We start from the raw sequence: 23983 nt of genomic DNA, 5'->3' as shown, positions 1-23983 counted from the left end.
AATATTGTATTACATGTTTCTTATAAAAATCCAAATTATAAAGAAATTTCATTAGCATACATGGGAGCAAATGGTGCCCCCATGGCTGTCCCTTTCAATTGATGATATATCCTTCCATTAAACTTAAAAAAAATTGTCAAACAAAACCATACCATTTCAGTAAGAAAATTAGCTAAGAGATTTTCACCCAGAAAATATTTTAAAGCCTCAGTACCCCAGTCATGTTGAATATTAGTATAGATGCTTTGTATATCCATTACCAACCAAAATGTCCCTTCCGACCAATTCTCTGATTTGATCTTAGCCAGAAAATCAAAGCTATCATGTACATAAAAGTCCAACAAATATTTATGCAACAATAGTCACATATTATACATAAAATAGTTGCATGCTGAAACAATTGGCCTACCAGGTGGGGAAATCATACTTTTGTCCACCTTAGGCAAACAATAAAATGTTGCTAAGGTGCAACCCCTTCCAGAAAACTTCTTATCCACAACTTCCTTGGATAAATACCCCAGCCTATAGCCCTTCCGTATTAAATCCTGATAATCTCGTACAGCTTTTTCATATTCCATCATTGTAACAACCTCATAAACATCTACATTAATTATATTGTCATAGTACATTTTTTCATACTGAGGATGATGGATTATCACAATCTTGTTACCTTTATCTGATGGCTTTTGTGATGCCCCACCACTGGCACAGTAATCAAGGAGCCTCAGTCCTCACCTCTAGCACCAGTGGGGGATGTACATTAGGAGGATGACTGGTACACACACAGTATTTCCATATGCATCTCACTGTATCAAGTGCAGTTTCCCTTAAGAGCACACAGAGACCACAGTCAGTTCGGGACTGGTTTCTCCCGATCCTCAAAATGACTCCCCACTGGCACAGCTATAGAGTTGAGATCTCGGTTGAGTGGCCAAGCCAAGACTTCCAACACTCTCTCTGTCCAACCAGTGCATCATATCCCTGCCTAGGTAGCTGACACACACACACACTCCTGGAGATTTGTTTTACACACACACACACACACACACACACACACACACACACACAGCCACCTCTTTATCAGCTACTTTAAGGCCCCTAACAAAGGGTGTCCAATCTTACTGTGTAATGTTACTATCATTACAAATGGTAGTTTGACCAAGAGCAAGGCTGCTGGGAGTGGCCTACACAGTGTCACCAAATAAATATGCAAGTACTCTCAGAACGTAAATATATCTCTACACATCAGCCACAATGAAAGGTTTAAATATATTTAATAATAAACAAAATAAAACAATATTAAATATATATACAGTAACGTTAGAGTTCAAAATCACAGGAAATATTTAAAATGACATTGCAGTACAGTCTCAAATAAAGAAAAAATCTAAATTAAGCTTTGCTATATTCCTGAGTCTATCCAGAGGCATTGTACTGTACCATAATAACTTACTTCAGAGCAAGCAAGGCAGATGTGGTGAGTGGATCTTGATGTTGTCAGGTCAATGTCAAAAATAAAGAATACTGTCTCTCACTAAAAGACTTCCCAAATTAAAACCTCAAATATTACTGCTGGGATAGCTTGCAGAATGACATAATTTCTTGTCATCTGACTCTATCCCAGGTGAAAAACAACCATTGATGTAGCTGGTAGCATTTAGCATATACATGTGAAAATAGGTACACAAGGGCTTTTCTTCAAATCTTTGTACTTGCTGGAAGTCATAAAACAGTAAAACACTTGCAAGACAATGCAGAAAGTTCCCTAGTTTTAGACATTGTGTCTCCTTGCTGCCATAAAGTAATTTAATTTCAGCTATTTATTTGAAGTTAACCTCTTGTGTTCCAGTATCCACTGTTAAACTATATACATTCAGACAGTTGCAAGTGTATGTACATTTCTGTTCCCTTCCAGCAGGGCATGGTGTGGATTCATTTTTAAAGAGTACTTTGTAAGCTACCTCTGCAGCACATGTCAGTGCAAACCATCTTATGACATACAGTTCTAATATATTTGTAACACAAGCATATGAATCATGATGCTATTCACAAATGACATATAATTATTTAGAAATTCTAGATACAGTGACTATAAAAAGTGTACACACCCCTGTTAAAATGCCAGGTTTTTGTGATATAAAAAAATGAGACCACAATAAATAATTTCAAAACTTTTCCCACCTTTAATGTGACCTATAACCTGTACAATTCAGTTGAAAAACAAACAAATCTGTTCGGGGAAAAATATAAAAAATAAAAAACGTAGAATAAGCTGGTTGCATGAGTGTGCACACCCTTTAACTAATACTTTGGTGAAGCACCTTTTGATTTTATTACAGCATTCAGTCTTCTTGGGTGCACACCTGCCGTCAGTTAAAGAGACTGATTAACCCCAAATGAAGTTCAGCTGTCCTAGTAGGATTTTCCTGACGTTTACTCAGTTGCCTGCTACAGCAAAAGCCATGGTTCACAGAGAGCTTACAAAGCATCAAAGTGATCTCATTGTTGAAAGGTATCAGTCAAGAGAAGGGTACAAAAACAAATTCCATAGCATTGGATATACCATGGAACACAGTAAAGACAGTCATCAAAAAGTGGAGAAAATATGGGGCAATAGTGACTTTGCAAAGAACTGGACGTCCCTCCAGAATTGATGAAAAGATGAGATGAAAATTGGTCAGGGAGGCTGCCAAGAGACCTATAGCAACACTGAAGGAGCTGCAGGAATTTCTGGCAAGCATTGGTTGTGTACTACATGTGACAGCAATCTCCCGTATTCTCCATATGTCAAGACTATAGGGTAGGATTGCAAGACAGAAGCCTTTTCTTATGCAGAAAAACATCCAGGCACTGCTAAATTTTGCAAAATAATACATCGAGTCTCCAAAAGGCATGTGGGAAAATGTGCTACGGTCTGATGAGATCAAGGTTGAACTTTTTGCCCACAATTCCAAAAGGTACACTTGGCGCAAAAACAACACTTCGCATCACCAAAAGAACACCATCCACATGATGAAGCATGGTGGTGGCAGTATCATGCTTTGGGGTTGTTTTTCTTCAGCTGGAACTGGGGCTTTAGTCAAGGTGGAGGGAATTATGAACAGTTCCAAATACCAGTCACTTTTGCCCCAAAACCTTCAGGCATCTGCTAGAAAGCTGAAGATTTAGAATTTCACTTTTCAACACGACAGTGACCCCAAGCATACATCCAAATCAACAAAAGAATGGCTTTACCAGAAGAAAATTAAAGTTTTGAAATTGTCCAGTTAGAGCCCAGATATAAATCCAATAGAAAATTGTGGGGTGAGCTGAAGAGGGCTGTGCACAAGAGATGCCCTCACAATCTGACAGATTTTGAGCGCTTTTGCAAGGAAGAGTGGGCAAATATTGCCAAGTCAAGATGCTGATAGACTCCTACCCAAGAAGACTGAACGCTGTAATTAAATCAAAAGGTGCTTCAATAAAGTATTAGTTTAAGCGTGAGCACACCAGCTTATTGTACATTTTCTATTTTTTATATTTTTACCCCTAACAGATTTGTTTGTTTTTCAATTGAATTGTACAGGTTATTGGTCACATTAAAGGTGGGAAAAGATTTGAAATGATGTATTGTGGTCTCATTTTTTAACCTGACATTTTAACAGGGGTGTGTAAACTTTTTATATCCACTGTAGCTGGGCTAGGCAGTATCTGCTTTAGTGACAGCTTTATCACTAAGTCATTTCGCTGCTAAGATGTTTTAATGCTAACCATTCCACCGTAGTTAAATTATAATGTAGCTTTTATTTTTTCAAAATCTTTAAAAGTCCTCTCTAATGCAAAATTCACCATAGCTCAAAAGCTTTTAACACCCTCGTGAGTAAAGGGAGGAATAAAGCACTTCTACACACAATACCAGTAGTATCCAATGAACAATATGCATTCAAATTCACATCCTCCTGAAAAGTCACAAGAAAAAAAAAATTCACCTTTGTCACAAGAATCTTAAGTATTATCTGAATCCCCCCGCCCCAGTTTTCAAATACTTGTGCATCATTATTATTATTATTTTGTAAAGAAAAATAATTCACTAAATGTAATTTTCTAGCAAGCTGGAATGTTTCTGTTTTAAGGTTATGTAATGTTGGTATAACAGTGGGCACGAATTGCAATCCACAGTTCAACACGGAGCACACTACATCAGTCAGTTCCATACCTGACAAGTTAAACATTAATTCTTCAGTGTCACTATTAAATACAGGGTTAGACATAGCATCAAATAAAGTGTGTAACGCGATACCATTTTCTTCTCTTATCACGGTCTTGAAACTCTCTCTCGAATCTTCGGACTGCTCTCTCTTCTGTGGTGCACCTTTACTCCTCTGTTCTTCATGAAACTTTTTCTCTAAATATCAAGGATGTTGAGCCAGAGGCAAAGATGGATAAGTTAATTCCTCACCTTCTGAAGAACTAACAGCTTCCGAGGATGCAAAAGACACACTGTGCTGCCAACGACTTCCTTCCTCATATGGGGAGTATCTGCCCCCCCCCCCCCGTCATCTCTTCTTATTGGTTTGCGCCTTAAAGGCTAAACCACTATTATAGTCATTAATGTCTGTCTTCACTTTTCTCATTTTTCCGCTCAATTATTTCTTTAGAAAATTCCTTTAGTTTCTCATTCATACCCCCAAGCAGTTGTTCAGAACGTGACAGGGATAACTGGGTTGAGAGTGAAGAACATACAGAGGCAATTTCATCTTTTAACACATGCTGTTTCACCAAATACCGTTCAATGAGAATATTAATCCATTCCATAACACAGTAGTGAGCCACTGCCTTCCAACATACTTCAAACTGTTTGTCCTCTGCATTAGTAGAATCAAATGGTGTAGAGGGATTTTTAAAAAACTCTCAGACCCCTCGGTGATGTATTTAATTCAGTATACCTTTGTAAACTGGCCAGATTATAGTACAATCTTTGAATCTTGAAAGGCCTTTTGGTAGACGCACTGGAGAGTGTTCTAAATAAAGTTCACTTCTTTTTACTGGCCTTCTACTGGCTTTAGTGGTTTTTAAGTAATAAGGATTACTTTGAAGAGTTGACAAAGGTTAAAGCATTGCAAAAGGTTGGGAATCTCTCAGAACAAAAAGAGGAGCAACTGCAGGGTGCTAAAAGGAAAACTAAGGTAGTATTTGGATAATATGCATAAGTTTAGATAGACTGCCATTAAGCAACTATTTTTTGATAACTCTAAGTATTGTCCTGTTAAAGTGTTTAAGATGTTTTGTTATCTTTATCATTTCATTAGAAGTGTTGTAGCAGTATTCTCACTTTTGAAAACTGGGGCTTTACCTAAGTACTGCCTCAGTTTATGTAACCTCTGCATGTAGCAGCCAACAGCGTAATTGCAGTCGCATTGAGATAACCGTCATAGCTAAAACAGGTCTTGCTGAAGTGCCATTGGGACTGGCATTACCAGAAAGTGAGGAATGAGACTAGGAAAATTATACTAAATATCTGCTCTTCTTATGCATGACTTTCACACTGTATTGTATGTCTGCATATTCTATGGGTCTATATTATATTAATGAAAGTTTATATAAGCGAATGCTCAATGAGCGAAAATCCCGAACATTGAAAACAATATTGCGGGGGGCTACCCCCCCCCCAACTAAATATATGTTCCAACTCTGAGATTGCACTGCAGTGAGGAAAGGGCAAAAACTCCTGTCTTCACTATACTGTGATCCCACAACATGCACCTCGATGTCCGGGAGTTTCTCTCATTAGAGTGTTTGCATATCTGAACATTTGTTCATATAATATAGACCCTATTCTACAGCTGTGTGCATACTATAAGTATAAATTCTGATTGTGCAGGCTTAAATAGTGTAATCACAGCAATGCAAGAACTCTGCATTTGACCGTGTACATGAAGCATACGGAACAATCATCATCCATTAACTTGATGGTGTTATTTATGTGGGTTGCCCATTTGCACCCTATTACTTTATTATTCTAAATTTGGAGTCATTGTTGCCTTTGGGTAGTAATAAATGGGGTAGTGTCTTGTCCTTGCATTTCATGCACTTTCATTGTGCATTGCAAAATTGTACTAATTTGTACAATTGCCCTAATAACAATCATTCAGTCATGAAGGTAGGGAAAAGCAAATACATTTTGTAGATGTGTCCTTTAAATGATGGAATCACACACTTTTTTCCCCTTTGTAATTGGACTTTTGCAATTTATTAATAAGCTGAAACATGCAATATTCATGAAATGTTGTAAAAGTTGAATTTTTTTCTTCAGAAATTTAATACATTACTGACAGACTTGTTGTTGCTGCTTTGCGACTATTAGAGAATAATGAGATGTAACTGTTATAGTGTGAAATGCACTGACATCTGCAAACAGTTTGCTAAAGTATTTTTTTTTTATTTTGTGCTCTTTCCTTCCATGTAATTCTGAAGACTGTAGACCCAACTGTAAGGTAAGCACTGACCACAAAGTATACTTAACTGTTTTGTTTTCATTTGTTTTCTTTTTGGCACTGCATGTTAATCATATATAACATTTTAACAGTGAATTTTGTTACACATTACTAAAGAGTTTCAAGGGGTGGGAGGATAGCATAATGGTTAAGGTGTTTACCTTAAAGACACAAGGTGCAGGGTTTGATTCTCACATGGGGTAACTGGCTAGGCTTCAAATGGCCCAAAAGGGCAGTTAGCCTAGTACTAATCTATGAACCTATCTATTATGTAGTGGTTAATAATGTGCTGCACATTTGCTCCTTTTAAGTCTTATTTTAGGTTATAGTATACTTGATGTGGAAAAATTAGCAGCTACAACTAAAATTTCTTTTTATGAGACAGAATCCTATCTTATTTCAAGGCTTACTTGTAAAAATAATACATACATACTGAACTTGAGTCTTGAAGTGCTTGGACCAGCTTGGCAAAGTTTTTCCCTCTGTTTTATCTATCCAGACCTACCCTGCTAGTTTCATCTGTTTGTTCCTTAAAACGGCAGTTCTCTCATAGCACACTCATCCAGTACGCTGATGACTCTACTGTTATCTGTGCTTCCAGTAATCCTCAACATCTCTTAAAAATTACACAAGATGCATTCACCTCTATCGAAACTTGGCTAAATGATGCACAGCTACTACTAACCCCTAATAAAACTAAGCTTCTATTCTCACCAAAGCCACTCACACATAAGTTCAAAATATATTCACAGAATAAAAGTCAAATTGAAATTGTAACTCAGGCAAAACTAATAGCTATCACTGTAGACAAACTTACCTTCGAACAACATATACTTAATACAATTTAAAAAAAAACACATACCAAACTCTCTAAACTATACAGACACAAACAGTTAACGGATGTTTCAACCAAAGTAGCACTTGCAAATACCGTCCTACTCCCCATCCTCCTTTATGGGGCCCGTATTCTCACTAACCTCCATACATCCCTGAAGAACAAACCTCAAACATACTTATCACAAAGTTGCCACATTTGCAATTGATGTGCCCAATTTCACACACCATTGTTATACCTTTAACAAATTAAACTGTCTAGAATTCCTCCACTGCCTGAATTTTGTGCATTTGTCTTTCTTACCAAATAATTTACAAACCTGACAGCTTCCTTGCCTTATACCCCACCCTGAAATCTCTACTTCACTAACAAACTACTATTAAAAGTACATAAGTCTACAAAAAGAGCCAGGCACAGCCTCAACTCCTGTTGTTCCTTATGCTTCCTTTAAGACCTACAAACTTACACTGAAAGACCACTACCTCAACTCTCACATCTGCCTATGCTCCTAAGCAAACACTACGTTACTTAATCTACCCCCCCTTCACATCTGTCTTTAATACTATTCTATAGTCTATTATCTATCTAATACCTCCTTCAAGCTTTCCAGAACTACTGTTGAAACTTCTTCCTATCCATTACACCTCCTTTTTCTTACTAAACCCTCATCATACATCCCTCCTATACTTGGCAGAATGTTTGTACATTCACCTTCGTGTCATATCTTTCACTATAACGTTCTCTAATATATCATAAACTAGCTGCTCATGTTAACCTCCCCTCTATCTCTTAACTCTTTAGTAATCTCCCTACTTCTTTTACTAGTTCTAGAATCTTTTGCTCTCCCTAATATCTTACACTTACTAAACTTCTATCCTATTTACTTACAAAGTTGTTATGCTCTATTCGGGTCTATATTAGGTAATCGAACTTTCAAAAGTTCAAGTGTCATATAGTCGACACCATATGATCGAATTTTTGAAAGTTCGAGCGTTTTAACGGAGATCTGCATACAGTGCAGAATGGGAAGAGTTCCCTTTCCTGCACTGTAGTGTGATCTCTGAGTTGGTATATTCAAGGAGCGGGGAGTGTGGTGGGCACAGCCCTCCACGTGTGAGGTGCAGGGGGGCTTGCCCCCCTGCTTAAAATGTTCAGGTAGGTTATTTGTGTAGTTTATTTTTTTAATTAGATTTTCAAACTTTTAAGAGTTCAATCATATGGTGTTGAGCATATGACAGTTGAACTTTTGAAAGTTCAGTTATCTAATATAGACCCGCTCTATTCCACAACTTTGCTGCCTGGAAATCAAGTTAAAATACTAAAATGATTTTCTTTGGATTAAATACTCTTAAAATCTACCACAAACTGTAATATAGTTGTATGTTAAACCACATTAGGCCTAATGTCTGTATGTTTTTTGCCATACTGTACAACATACTCATGTCTGTATCTGTTCCGGAAATGTATGTTAATGTTTTTTATAATTATATAATCTCTTAATGACTATATTTGTACTATTGGAGCTTTTCTCCCCAGGCCTCCACTGAAAATGGGTTCCTGATCCAGTCAGACTTTCCTCACCAAATGTCAATAAATAATAAATAAATACATTTTTCCCAATGCAGGATCAGGTTTAACCAACTCCTTAAAAAATTAATCTTTGTCTGTTTTGTAATTTTGTAATAATATTTCTAATTTTCAATTATTGTTGTTATCAGGTATGTTCCTTATGTTAAATTCAATATGTACTTACTAATGTGAGCTAAAAAAATACTGATGCAAAAACTTAAACCAACCACCCTTGTACCTGATTAAATCCCATCAAAACCCATCATTGAACTATATGCCTGACATCATTAGATCATTATTGCAGTATTAAAAAGCGTGATGGAACATATCCTGGTGGGGATCCTGGACATCTGTACAGTATACTAAAACTTTTGGATGCATTTCTCATATGTGGCTTGAGAGCATGCTGGTGTAAATAGGATGTACAGATGCCAAATTTCTAACTTTCTTGCCATTAAAGAATTTTATTAGAGATTGTATCTGTACTGCATCTTCATTGTTCACTGTCTGCTTGTATCTCAGCTTTGTGGGTGGATAAGTACCCCATTTGGAGAGCTTCCTTTTTTTTTTCTCTAAAAAGTTTAGTTTTATTTTTTCTTCTGTCAGAAACAGGAAATGTGCATAAGCTAGGTAGAATTCATACAAAGAGTCCTACATAGCCAGAGTTGTTTGCCTTGCTGAAAGTCACAAAGTACAGTTTTGTAACATTCATTTGCCTTGTACCTCCAAAACAAGGCTGAATATCATCAAACGTCTTTCAAGAGAATTGTCAGCTAAACGTCTTGGCATTTGCATGCATGGCTACTGACTCCTCTTTGTCAGATGTCCCCCTTCAGTCAAGAAGGGAAAGAAAAATGTTGAGGGATCATTGCAATCTGCTTTTTTTTATCCCAGACTGGGACTGATATACTTTCTGTGGTTGCATAAAGACCTTGGACCATCAGTCCCAATCTTCCCGACCCCTTTGGTGATGCTTCCTGGGAAGCCAGTAAGGGTTGAGGAATCCAGCACACCCAAGTCAGACTGGATTTCTGGCATCAGTCAAAAAGTGAGAACTACACTTTCTTTTGACTGAAGAGATGGACATTATACCTCAGGTCATGATAAGAGAAAAGGTTGCAGGTTGTGTTTCATGGAGATATGAACACCTGATTCCTCCAAGACTATTAAGCTTGAGACTCCTGGAAAATATCTCAAAAAAACAAACATCTTTCCCCAACTTCAACTCATTCTTTAAACATTTGATAGAATACTAAGTCAAGTTGCAGGATAGATTGAAGCTGGTTATGCCCATAGTAAAGGAGTACATGCAGAAAGCTCAGGGGGTGCAGCAAGGAGTCTATAATAAAGATGCCTGACTTGGAGTAATAGTGACAAGAGCAAGGGCCATTTATGGTAATTGAAAGAATAAATGCAAGGTTAGAAAGACAAGAAAATTAAAGACAGAGCATTTCTGTCACACTAATATTCTGAAGCCATGGAAAAAAGTGGAGAGTTCAGTGGGTGGTGATTTTGCTAGCTGCAATTCTTATAGGGAGTGGCCAGAGAATTTTAACCTGAAATGCGATTATAAGAATTCTTGTTAAAGGTATAAAAAGCAGAATAGTTTTTTTTAAGAAACAAAGGAGTGTTCTCAAACATGCTTGGGAGAACTTAACTGACAGGACATAGGAACGACACTTGGAATGAGGGTTAGATGAGACCTTGCAATGTATCAGAGTATCAAAAACAATTGGCAAGAAAAGTTCAAAAGTTGTATCAGAGTGACAGAAAACAATACAAGAACACTTTCAAAACGTGCTCATACTGTTGGTGATAGAAAAGTCATGAAATGAGTGGTGCACTCCAGTAGTGCTAGTTCCTAAACCTGATAGTGGTATTGGCTTCTGTAGTGACTTTAGGGAATTGAATAGTATTTCAAAATTGGATAGATATCTAATAAGTTAATAGAGAACCTAGGAAAGACCAGATCTAGTATTGTCCGTTTTCATCTGATTTAACCTTTGGAACTCTGATCCATCTTGGATCCGACCTCTGCAACTTCAAAGCTTTGGATCCAGGGCTCTAATTCCTCCCCTACCTATAATTCCCTCTCAGTGGTCAGAATACCTTAGATATTGTTTGCTGTTTCAACCTGGCTCTGAGCTTGCGCTTTTTGGGATATGTGATTTTGCTTCTCTCCTTCTAACAGCAATTAGGACTTGTTTTTCAAATATATATATATATATATATATATATATATATATATATGTGTGTGTGTGTGTGTGTCTATATATGTATATATATGTATACATACACACACACACACACACACACACACACATTTATATAATTATGTATATATAAACATATATAGAGAGACTTTATAGTTTTTCTTCTCCACCCCACATTTAAAAAAAAAATCCTTCATTTCAGTCTGTTAATATTACCGTAATTATTTTGGTAGTATTTAGAGTTTTTTAGCTCTTTGTCCTTACAGTTCAGGTAGGTGCTTTGATTTGATATTCGTAGACTGTCTGGACTTCCTACAGTGTCAGACAAAAGTTTTAAGAAATGTGGAAATTGTGTCAACAAAAGTCCTTCACAGGACCCTCAGTCTCTGTGCACGCATTTGTTTGGGAACAGCAGACTTGGAGATAGAATGTGAAGTCTGCGTTTTGTTTGGTCATAAAGCTCTTCATAGCAGAAAATACCAACTAATCTTGAAGGGATTCCGTCCTTCATATTTATGGTCTTCTGTTGTTTCTCCAGCAGCTTCCACCCCAAAGGAGAAAGAAAAAGAGAAAGATAGGGAAGCTCCAAAGATGAAGGAGCCACCTAAAGAAAAGACTCCTGAGAAGGCCACAGAATGTCATCCCCACTAATTACACATTAATAACAATGTACTAAGCATGCAATCAGTCGTGAGAGACTTGGACACTTAGGTTGATAGCAACCTGACTTTTGACCACCATGTTGCCTCCGTTGTACGGAATGCTTTCTACATGGCCCACCTCATAAATAAGGGTATTTCATCCAGGACCAAGGAGGTCATAGCATCCCTGTACTCCTCCCTTATCAGACCCATTATCGAGTGCAATGCCCCCTTTGACATGCAGCAGCTGGAGAGATCACAGAGGTTCCTGACCAGGAAAATCCAGGGTCTCAAACACCTATCCTGTACAGATAGGCTAAAAACCCTGTCCCTCTACTCAATCTCATACAGACTGCTCAGAGGTGACCTGTGTCTGGCATACAAGCCCATTTCAGACCCAGCGTTGAAGGAGTTGCTGCATATCCGTAAGACAAACTCCACTCGCAAGTCCTTAACCTGGTCTGTGACATTAATAGAACTTGTTGGCGAGATAGATTTGTGTCCCAAAGACTCCCCTGTCTGTGGAATAGACTCCCTCTCCATGTCATGCAGAGTACCTCTCTAGCCCTCTTTAAGAGGAACCTGGATGACTGGATGGGAAACAGATAATATACCCCTGGGTTCCCACCTGTGTCACTGCTGGACAGGGAAAACAGGTGCTGGCTTTGAGGGAACATGGGCAAAATTCTTGGATAGGCTGAACTTTTGGTTGTGAGAAAGGGATAGGTTTTGGACAGGCAAGTTCTAGCCACCACATGGGGCCTAGACAGCTATAAATTTACACAGATTGCAGAGAGGAAAATTCTGAGCATATCAAAACAATCCTGTCTTGGTTTGTGATTTGTCGTGGAGTTGACTGGTAAGAGAAGATTTATTTATTAGTACTGTTAAAAGGAGATGCGACTGTGAGCTATTTAGAAATTACAACTTCTGTCTGGCTGGTAGAACTTGTATGGTCAGAACAACTTTATTGTATTTTTATTATTTAGCTGGATATTGCTGGTATAACTTTTGTCACAGAAGTTGATTTAAGTTCCTTTGAATTCTTTACTACTGACTTTGTGTAATTTTTTTCCTTTGCAATATTTTATTTAATTAAAGCTGAATATGGATTCCTTAAATGAGTATGCAGTTAACAATTTGCTAATGCACAAGTGTCTTGTACAGTGTAATAAATGCTATGCTTATTTAAAGGTAGCAGCTGATAACACTGGTGATCTTTGTTCCTCCTGTCAAAAGTTGGATGATTTGCTTACCATTGTTAGAAGCAAATCTCGACTTGATGATGATTGCACATGTGCAATTGGCATGGCTTGGAGAACTATTGTATCATATATTAATGACTGGACTGATGAACTAAGTAATGTTAGGCATAGAACAAATAGAACAGATTTAGGAAATGATGCATCTATTTTCTGAAAAGAACATTCAACTCCTATGAAACATGATGAGGCCCCTGAGAACTATGGAATTGTGGATGCAAGTGCTCATCAATCTGAGGATCTGGTTTGTTTAGAAGGAAACAAAAAAAGAAAGAAAGGAAGAAGTTCTCAACAAATAACAAGGAAGAAAAAGAAACTGACTAATGACTGTAAAGGAAAGAGAATATGTAGTAAAAAGAATTCTGCTTTCTTATGTAACACACTGATGACAGGGAATGAAGATATCTGTCTATCAGAAAACCCTCAGTCTACAGAAAAAGACATCACCTTTCCAATAGAAAAGGTAGAAAAAAGAGGCAAGGGGCAGGTGAAAAGGAAGAAATCAAAACTGAACGTGGAAGGAGTGAAGAACATTACTGTAAGAAAAAAGAAGAGAAAGACAGATGTTGACTACATGGCTCAAGCTGTGAATTTAAAATGCCAGCTGGATGAGAATTTAATACGCAATGAAAACAGTGGAATTAAGACTAATAGTGATGAAGATCTATCCTTCATAACAATTGATAGAGCAGAAATGACTGTATTAGAAGCTGAAGATTCTTCGGAGATGGTCAGCAAAGATATTCTTGTAATTGGAGATTCATTTATTAGAGGAACTGATACTTATATTTGCAGAGATGATAATGCACATTGAGTAGTGTTATGCTTGCCAGGAGCAAAAATAGATGATGTGAAACGAGCCTTGGAACGCCTTAATGTAAGGAAGTATGGATCTGTTTTTATTCATGTTGGTACAAATGATGTCACCAACAAAGATTCTGTGACTGTTAGTCGGGAACTGACAGCCCTCCTAGATAGTATAGCTTGTACTGGTGTTAGGACATATTTTTCACAAATCACCTATAGAAAGGATAGTCAGGTCACTGTGAATGAAAAGATGTTTTGGATAAACACCTATATGAAAAAATGCCCTGTTTTAAAAAATGGAAATGTGTAGAGCATCCAATCCTTCTTTTGGGCATACACATGTTCAGACAGGATGGTGTGCACTTGTCTACATCAGGAAAGAGAATTTTTGCAGCAGATATTTTGCAATATTTGATGAACACTATCCAGGATTTATGTCAGGTCAAAAATGTAGCAGTTCACAGATAGCAACATTTGATGCATCTCTGATGGTTGTTAATGCTAGGAGCATTAGTAATAATTTTTTTTTTATTAGAAAATTTGCTACGTTCCCACAAGATTGATGTTATAGTTTGTGAAACATGGTTAAAGAACAATGACTGGAAACCAGTTTTGTCAGGGTATAAATGTTTTTACTGTAACAGACATTCTAACAAAAAATCAGGTAGGTGTGTTATGATAGGGATTAGATAGCTATGAGACTTGTGACATCAATACTATAGACTGTGTAACTGTGACAATAAAGACAACCCTGGAACATATAACAATTGTTGGATTGTACAAACCACCAAAGTCAAGTGCAGATGACCTAGAGGAAGTCATACATTTCTTACATGAAACACAGGATGGAAGACTAATATTAGCTGGGGACTTAAATTTACCAGAAACAGACTGGAATAATATTGATTCAACAACGTTAGTAAAGAAATTATTCACAGAGTATATTCAGGAACAATAAATGCTTCAGATTGTAAAAAAACTACCAGGGGACAGAATATACTAGACATTGTTTGTGTTCCCAAAGAAATTACTGTAACTTCAAGTCAGGTTTTACCACCATTGATGTGCAGTGATCATGGGGTCATAAAGGTTAATTTGTTGCTAGTTAATTCTGCCAAACTGAAATCTAAGCCAATGCACAGAAGGTTAATTACAGATTATAGGGAAGCAAAACCGTTACTATATAAAACTAACTGAAGTGAGGTGTTCAGTGGAAAAACTGCAGATGGAATGTGGAAAGTTGTGAATGAGAAATTGAGTACAAAAAGTCAAGAAAATGTTTGACATCAGGATCTAGGCACGCAACATCAGGGAGTATATTTCCATAAGAACAAGATACCGGATTAAGGTGAGAGACAAAAAATATAAGAAATGGAAGAGAGGTCGAACTACAACTTTGAAAACTGAAATAAATGAGCTGGACAACCAGATTAAGCATAGTGTTAGACAAGATCCAGAAAAATTTGAACAAAATGTATATAAGGATATTGAACATAATAGGAAACCTTTTTATAGATACATAAGATGTGGAAGGAGTAAAGATACACAAATTGATAAACTGTGTGCAGATTCTAAAACTTATTCTCAGACACAACAGATTATAGATATATTTACAAAATCTTATGCAAAACAGTTTAGCTCCACAAAAGGGGTGATAAGTTGTCCTAGTGACATCCAAGTAACCCCAGATACTGGAATCAAATTAACTGTGCAAACTGGATCCAAACAAAGCACAGGGAGGAGACATAATACGTAACAATGACCTGAGAACACTTAATCAAGAAGTTACACTGCCATTGCATCTATTATTCACTAGGTCATATAAATATGGGTAGATTCCTCAAGATTGGAGACATGCACTTATTAAACCTGTCTTTAAGGGAAAGGGGAGTAGGACAAACCCAGAATCATACAGACCCTTAAGTCTACTTTCATGTTGTGGAAAAATAATGGAGAAGGTAATACTGGATAAGTTATTGTCAGAACTGGATAGGTTGGGACTTGAAACCGTATATTAGCATGCATATGTTGAAAATAGATCTATTACCACCTGTAACATGATGTTTTATAACAATATAATAGCTATGAATGAAAAATTGTGCTGTGATGTAATTTATATAGATTTAACTTCAGCATTAGACAGGGTCATGCACAAAACACTGATCAATAAATTAGTACAACTAGGTATTGATGTACTGTTGATAAGATGGATAGCTGCATGGCTTACAAATAGGACATGGCAAGTATCACACACCAACTGGACAGGTGAAATCCTTGGTTAATAGTCAAGGTATCTCACAGGGCTCTGTACTAGGCCCTTACTTGTTCAGATTGTATCTTTCAGACCTTACTTTTTCACCTGAGGTGTTCTACAGCCTATGTGCTGACCACCTGAAATTGTGTAAACTGATTACATGTGTTATAGATAAGGCATGTCTGCAAAATAATTTGACTAAATTGACCATTTGGGCACAGGAGAATAATATATTGATAAATACATAAAAAACTAAGCATATGAGATTTGGGAGACATAAACTGAAAGGTGAATATTTAATACAGCACACAGTGATTGAAACTGTAGACTCATGTAAGGACCTGGGTATATGGGTAGATTCAGCTATGAGTTTTTCTAATCATATCAACCAATTGGCTAATGATAGATGTTAAGTTGTCTATCTCGCCTTCATTCTTGCTGGATGGGTTCGGAGCCGACCTCGGCTCGGCCACTCTAAAAGCTCGAGAGTTGGTTCCACCGGCTCGAGGCTCCCCTTATATCCCACAATGCTAGACGTGAGTTACCTCAGATCTCGTTTGCCGCTACAGCGATCGAGGTGTGTTTTCTACCGGCTCCAGGTTAGTGAAAGTTAGACTAGTTTAAATTCTTTAGACTTAAGCTAGCTTAGTGTATTTTTCTTTCCCTTAGTGTAGTGGATATTATCCCTTCTACCTTTATCCAGCCCCTTTTTCTAAAGAACTTATAGTTCTTTCCCTAAGGCCTCGGCCTTCCTTCCCTATCCTTAGGGTGTGTATGTGTTTGATTAGGAGTTTTAACTTAACTTACCTTTAGTTTAAATAATTCCCTTTGAACCCCTATCAGTGTAATCTGTGTGTGTGTGTTTTCTGTGTGTGATTACACTTGTTCCTTGAGTATGCCCAAGGATACAAAGGTCTCAGGCTTCAAGAAGTGTGACTCGTGCTGTCAGAAAATGTGTCTGACAGACGGTCACACTTCTTGTGTGTATTGCCTGGGACCTTTACACCTGCAGGACTCTTGTGCTGTATGCCATGGCTTCAGCCCTAGAGTCCTGCAGAGAAAAAATAAACTCATTTTGCGGCCTTTGATTAGGCCTGAAGGTTCCCTTTCTGTGTCAGCCCGGAAACCTTCTAAGGCTTCCAAGACCTCGGCTCCAGCTTCAGAGTCGAGGCCTAAGGCTTCGGCCTACTGCTTCATCGGCTCGGCTGGAGCCGATGAGTCTTTGACTGCAGTATCTGTGGTTTCCTCGGCTCCGGCCGGAGCCGAGGCATTAGAGATTCCTGGGTCGGCTCCGATCAGACCATCGGAGCCGACATCTAGAAAGAGATCGAGGTCACCGTCCCTTGGCTCCGTTCATTCGGCTCCAGCATCTCCCCTGCTGTCTGAACGGAGCCACAGATCTCACTCCTCCAGGTCATCGAGGCTCTCAGATCACGACCTCCAGAGGGTAGTGAGTAGACTTTTGAAGTCCGAGGCACTGGCCCAAATGCTCCAGAGTCCGACTCATCAGTCGATGCCTCAACTTGTTCCGACTCCTTTGAGCTCGGAGACGGGGCGTCTCGGGACCGAGACTGTGGTAGCGTCGGAGCCGATACAATTGTCTTCGGCTCCGTCGTCGGCTCCAATTTCTTCTTTTGAAGAATCTCGGCGCCGGGCTTCCCTCGTCGGCTCCGAGGGGGTGAGTGGCATCGGACCCTTGTCCGACCCCCCTCTCCCTCTCGGTGCTTCGGCGCTGGTGAGTTCAGCTCCGACATCGGCCTCGGAGCCATCTCTGTCGGTGCCGAGGGAGGTTCTCAGCTTCTCGGAGCGGGGACCTCTGGCTCTGCCGGACAGGGGTGCGTTCGAGGTCATGCGGAGTGTGTTGGAACCTTGTTTGACTCCACAGTCGGCTCCGTCCGCCCCTCCCTCTTCGGTGCCTTTGGTTATGTCGACTCACTCCCTCCCTCTTCAGTGCCTTTGGTTATGTCGACTCACTCCCTCATCCCAGACCGCAGAGAGCCAGCTCCTCAAGAATCCCCTGTGGGGATCTCATCCTCTTCCGAGGCCTCCCCTGAATTGGCAGGGGAGCCCCCTAGGAAGAGAAAGTGTAAGAGGAAGCACATAGACTCACCTGAGTCTGTCACCTCTGACACAGATTTAGAGGATTCCGAGGGTTCCCCACGTTCCCCTTCTGAAGATGTCTCTTTCGCAGACATTCTAGAGATCCTGAAACAGAGGGGAAATTGGCCAGCCCTTAACCCTTTGGAGGATGAATCTGTGTATCTTGAGGCGTTTCGCTCTCGCCCTTCCACCTCCTGGGTGTCCCCCCCCTTTTGATCCCCTCATGCAGGTGGTTGCAAAGAAGGCCTGGACGGCTCCTGATTCAGTGGACCCTACCCCGAGGAGACCTTCCAAATTTATAACAGCACCAACTGACAAGCAATTTCTCACAAAAGGTGTTTCTGTGGATGCTATGGTGGTAGCTGCTGCCACCAAGAAGGAACTAGCTGATCCTTCAGTGCCTGTTCATCCCCCTAACAAAGAATCTAGGTCTATGGACAGGTACGGGAAGCGGATGTTCTCGTCAGCGACCTTTGCTATGCGTTAAGCTGAACTACCTATGCCATTTTACTCGTCTTCAAAGAGACTTGATCAAAGAAGCGGTGACATGTTGAAGGATCCTACTGCGGGTTTTCAAGACAAGATGAACACTCAGCTGGCTACCCTGAACTCCATAGCTAACTCCTCCATGCGCCTCCTTTCTTATGCGGCTGATGGAGCGAGCAGGGCCGCAGGGACAGGTGTGGCCTTACGCAGGCATGCCTGGATGCGGCTATGCAACTTTGCGGACCCGTTAAAAGCGTCATTCACTAATTCCCGTTTGATGGATCATCTCTTTTGGTCCTCAAGTGAAAGAAACCTTGACTAGGTGCGAGACAGATGGCAAGACTCTTTCTGCCATCGGAGTCCGTTTTCTACTCCTTCTAGGCCTTACCCCAAAGGCCAGAAAAGTGGGAAAATGTGGTTCCAAACAATCTCAAGGGACTTCGCCTGACGACAGAGTCGGTTCCCGCCAGAGGCAGAGGGGGAACAACAATGGTAGACGCGCCCTAGAGGCAGGGGGTCCGCAGAACCAGGGCAATCGAGAAGCCTTCTCTGATAAGCCCTTTCAGCATCCCTGAGGTGTTGCCCGACTGCCCACCTTCGGAGGCAGTCGGGGAAGATTGTCACTGTACCCAGAAGCCTGGCTATCCCTGACTCAAGACAAATGGGTACAGTCCATCATTTCGAAGGCTATTCCATTCCTTCGTTCGCATTCCAAACCAATCAAAAATCCCTTCCAGATCATCCACGCGTTCAAAGGGATCTTGCAGCTTTGGCATTTTCAAAGTTGTTTGCAAATAGCGCAATTCAGCCAGTTCCAGCAGACCAGCAAGGATCCGGAATCTACTCCAGGTTCTTTTAGTTCCAAAGAAAACAGGGGATTGGAGACCAATTTTGGATCTCAGTATCTTGAACAAGTCAGTCAAGAAAACAAGATTTCGGATGGTCACGCTGCAGTCCATCCTTCCCCTATTGGGAAAGGGAAACTGGATGTGCTCTGTAGACCTTCAGGATGCGTACTATCACATAAAAATGAACAGACGCTCCAGAAGATTCCTCCGCTTCAGGCTGGGAACCAGTCATTTTCAATTCAGGGCCCTGCCCTTTGGTCTCACCACTGCCCCGGTGTTTACCAAATGCATGGCAGTGGTAGCTTCTCACCTGAGACGTCAAGGATTCCAGGTGTTTCCATATTTGGACGACTGGCTCCTCACAGCTCCCACCAAGCATCTTCTTCTAATGGCCAGGGACTACACCTTTCGCATTTGTCAAAATTTAGGCATTTCAATAAATTGCGAAAAGTCTGTTTTGTCGCCTTGTCGACTATTACCTTCATAGGCGCAAATCTAGACACAGTCAACATGTCTGAGACTAACAGATCAGAGAATAACAGACATACACAAACTGGTCTCGCTCCTCTTCAGCAGCAACAGAATCAAAGCCAGGTTAGTTCTGAAAGTGTTGGGGATTATGGCGGCTGCCATACCTCTGCTTCCATTAGCCAGATTCCACATGAGAATCCTTCAATGGATGCTCTTCATAATGGTCATACCAGCAACTTCCGATGTCCCACACCATTATGATTACGCAAACATGCAGGAATCATCTTCTGTGGTGGATGTCTTCCCTCAGCTCTTATTGGGAAGACCCTTTGTCCCTTCCTCCGGTTGCTACTCTGACAACGGACGCCTCCCTGATCGGGTGGGGGGCATTATCAGGGCAGAACTGTCCAGGGCACATGGCAACCAGGCGAATGCCACTTGCACATAAATGTTCTAGAGATGAGAGCAGTGCTTTTAGCGTTGCAAGCCCTTCAAGACTCTCTTCCCTTGGGAACGATAGCAATCCAGACGGACAATATGTCTGTAGTGTGGTATATCAACAAACAAGGCGGAACCAGGTCCTACCCCTGTGTCGAGAAGCACTCAGACTGTGGCAATGGGCGATTTCTTCTCAGCGGTTTCTGATAGCAACGCACATCCCGGAAGTCCAATCAAATCGCGGACAAGTTGAGCAGAGCTATCCTCATGCCTCACGAGTGGTCTCTGAAAGACTCTGTTGTGAGAGAAATTTTTCTCAAGTGGGGTCAGCCTTGCTGCGACCTTTTGCTACTCCCCAAAACAGCAAGTGCAGAGATTATTTCACCCTATTCCTTTACCAGGCCAGCCCAGCAGAGACGATCTAGTCCAAGTTTGGCCCGGGACTTCTGTATGCATTTCCTCCTTCCCACTAATCTCTCAAGTGATACAGAAAGCTATCGCTCAGAAGGCCTCGTTGATCCTCATAGCTCCTTACTGGCCTCGACAGGTTTGGTTCCCCTTTCTACATCTTTTTTCTCTTGAGCGACCTTGGCATCTGGACCTAGTTCCAGATCTTTTGATCCATCAGTCGGGTCAGTTTCATCGCTCCCTTCCCTCTCTGAACCTCACTGCTTGGTTCCTCCAATTCCAACCTTAGCCAGGCTTCCTCAAATATCTCACTCTGTCCGAGATATTTTGATAGCTTCCCATAAATCTTCCACTCGAAGATTTATTTGAGTAAGTGGAAACGTTTTGCCTATTGGGCTCAAGGAAGGGACATAGATCCTTTCACTGCTTCCATCCAAATGGTCCTTGATTTTCTAGCTGAACTCTTCCATGCAGGTTCATCTCCTTCTACTCTTAAAGTTCAATTGGCAGCTATTTCTAACTTTCATGTGGGCATTTCAGAGTCTGCCATAATGTCCCACAAGCTTTGCAAAGCCTTTTGAAGGAGTTTTCTACTCAGACCTCCTATAAGAAATCCTCCTCCTCCTTGGGACCTAAATTTAGTTCTTAGTTCTTTGATTCTTTCCCCTTCGAACCTGCAGCCTCCTGTTCTTTAAAATTGCTATCATGGAAGACACTCTTTCTGGTAGCTATTACTTCAGCTAGAAGAGTTTCAGAACTTCATGCACTCAGCTGTCGACCTCCTTATCTGTTGCTCCATAAGGACAGGGTATCTTCTGAACCAACCCGTCTTTTTTACCTAAGATAGCCTCGGCGTCTAACCTAAATCAAAGCATTGACCTCCTGTGTTTTTCCAGAATATTCTAACAGGTCTGAACAAAAATTGCATTGGCTAGATGTTCATCGTCAGTTAAGGTACTATTTGGATAGAACCAAACAATTCAGAAAATCTGACCAGCTGTTTGTCTCTTATGCAGAAGGCAGAAAGGGACTTTCAGTTTCAAAGGTATCATTATCTAGATGGCTAACATCTCTGATTTCCCTTGTTTATGAAATTAGACACCAAAAGCTGCCTAACAAACCTAAAGCCCATTCTACCAGAGCTTTGGCTACTTCTATAGCCTTCCAAGACAGACTGCCTATTGACACCATTTGTGCAGCGGCTACTTGGGCTACTCCTCACACTTTCATTTCTCATTATAAGTTGGATTTAGCTTCTAGGCATAGAGCTAACTTTGGTTCCACTGTTCTCAAGAGTCTGTTCCGTTAGGCCACCGGGACAAGGTGCTAGGGACGGTCCCATCCAGCAAGAATGAAGGCGAGATAGACAACTTAACATATAGAAGTTATGTTCTTACCATAACGTTCCATGTTAGTTGTCTTCTCGCCTTCTTCTTGCGTCCCACCCTCTTTCCCCCTGGCCTGGACAGACCTAGAGGAGTTTTGATTGTGACCTCTCTTTCTACCACCTCTTTACTTTAGGTATATGCTGCTGTGCATATTTTCCTGGATCAGGATGTAGGTCACCCTTCTCTTCTCCCTGGTTTATAGAGGTGGACTTTGTTTATAGTTATTCTGTTACTATTATAAGCTGGGCCTAGCTTACAAACGAGATCTGAGGTAACTCACGCCTAGCATTGTGGGATATAAGGGGAGCCTCGAGCCGGTGGAACCAACTCTCGAGCTTTTAGAGTGGCCGAGTCGGAGCCGAGGTCGGCTTCGAACCCATCCAGCAAGAAGAAGGCGAGAAGAAGACAACTAACATGGAACGTTATGGTAAGAACATAACTTCTATTTATAGGACTATCGGTTGTATAAAAAGATGTATAAAGTCTAGGAAATCAAACATAATAAAGTCAGTGTTTGTTAGTTACATTAGACCCAAAGTTGAGTATGGAATAACAATATGGAAACCCTATAAGAAAACAAGCATGAATAAACTGGAAAGAGTACAGCGGAAATATACTAAGGGCATCCATGGATGTGAAAATCTAAGTTGTTGTGAAAGACTAAAATATCTGAACTTGTACAGTGTCTCTTACAGATATGTAAGAGATCTTATTCAGGTATATAGGGCATTTAGGGACAGCTACCTCTGGGAATGTTTGGGGTTATCAAAAAGTACTAGAGAATCGTCAGATAACCTATGTAGAAGATTCTATAGGAATGAGAAGTGTACTAATTGGTTCTCTGACAGAGAAGCTGATGCTTGGAACAGACTACCAAATTACATTAAAGCAAGTACTAGTTTAGATACTTTTAAGAACAGCATGGACATTTATTATGGGAACAAGTGTTTTGGCATATTGGCAAGTTAGAAGGGCTTTAATGCCCGTGCTTGAAACATTTGTATGTATGTATATATAAGGGCCTCCGGGCCAATAGCCTAATATCATCCTATGAACCTATGAAGTGCAATGTTATGCCAGCAGAAACATTTGCCAGTGTGTGCAAAGGTGAAAGGCTTGATTTTGCAAGGAGTGCAAAGCTTGTTGCTTGTGGAGGTGAAGAAATTCAAACCAAAGGCTCAGTAGTGCTTTCATGTTACTCTGCTGGAAGGAGCTACAACCTGTTATTCTCTGGAGTCAAGAGGCACGTCCAGGCATTATTAGGGCTCAGAGGCAGTTTGAAAAAGGGACTGCTTTCATTTAATAAGGAAATCCAACATATTAGCTTAAAAGACCACTACTCTAATTTCGCCTAGTGCATTTTTCTACCTATCCTGATCTTTTCGAAGACAAACTAGACAAACTTCCAGTTGTGTACTCCATGAAGTTAGACACAGAGATCAGTCCAGTTATCAGGCCAGCACATAAAGTTCCAATAGCCACGCTGGACAGAGGCAATGCCAAGTTAGATAAAATGGTGCGATAAAGTGTGATTTCTCCAGTTGAAACTCCAACTGAATGGGTATCTTCCATGGTGGTAGCTCACAAGAAAAGCTCAGATGACATCAGAATATGTATTGACCCAGAAGGTTTGAACAAAGCACTAAAAATACCTCATCCGCCAATGTGCACAGTTGAAGAAGTTGCAGCCATGATGCCAAATGCCAGTACTTTTTCTGTCTTAGATGCTAAGAGTTCCTTTTTGCAAATTCAGCTCGACAAGAAGTCATCATTGCTCACTGTGTTTAGTA

At 40.3% G+C, this 23983-nt stretch overlaps 1 protein-coding gene across 1 annotated transcript in view; it reads left to right on the top strand.

Annotated features, from left to right (window-relative positions):
- Nucleotides 1–23983, top strand: part of KMT5C (lysine methyltransferase 5C) — a 955038-nt gene that overhangs the window by 534596 nt on the left and 396459 nt on the right. The window contains exon 7 of the mRNA XM_044059587.1: nt 6454–6473. Within this exon, the coding sequence (XP_043915522.1) occupies nt 6454–6473 (20 nt within the window). The remainder of the gene's footprint in view (nt 1–6453; nt 6474–23983) is intronic.

This window comes from Protopterus annectens, chromosome 17.part0, assembly GCF_019279795.1.
Source record: "Protopterus annectens isolate FY-2018-M chromosome 17.part0, PAN1.0, whole genome shotgun sequence".
Classification (NCBI taxonomy): Eukaryota; Metazoa; Chordata; order Ceratodontiformes; family Protopteridae; genus Protopterus; species Protopterus annectens.
This window is presented reverse-complemented; position numbering and strand designations above follow the sequence as displayed.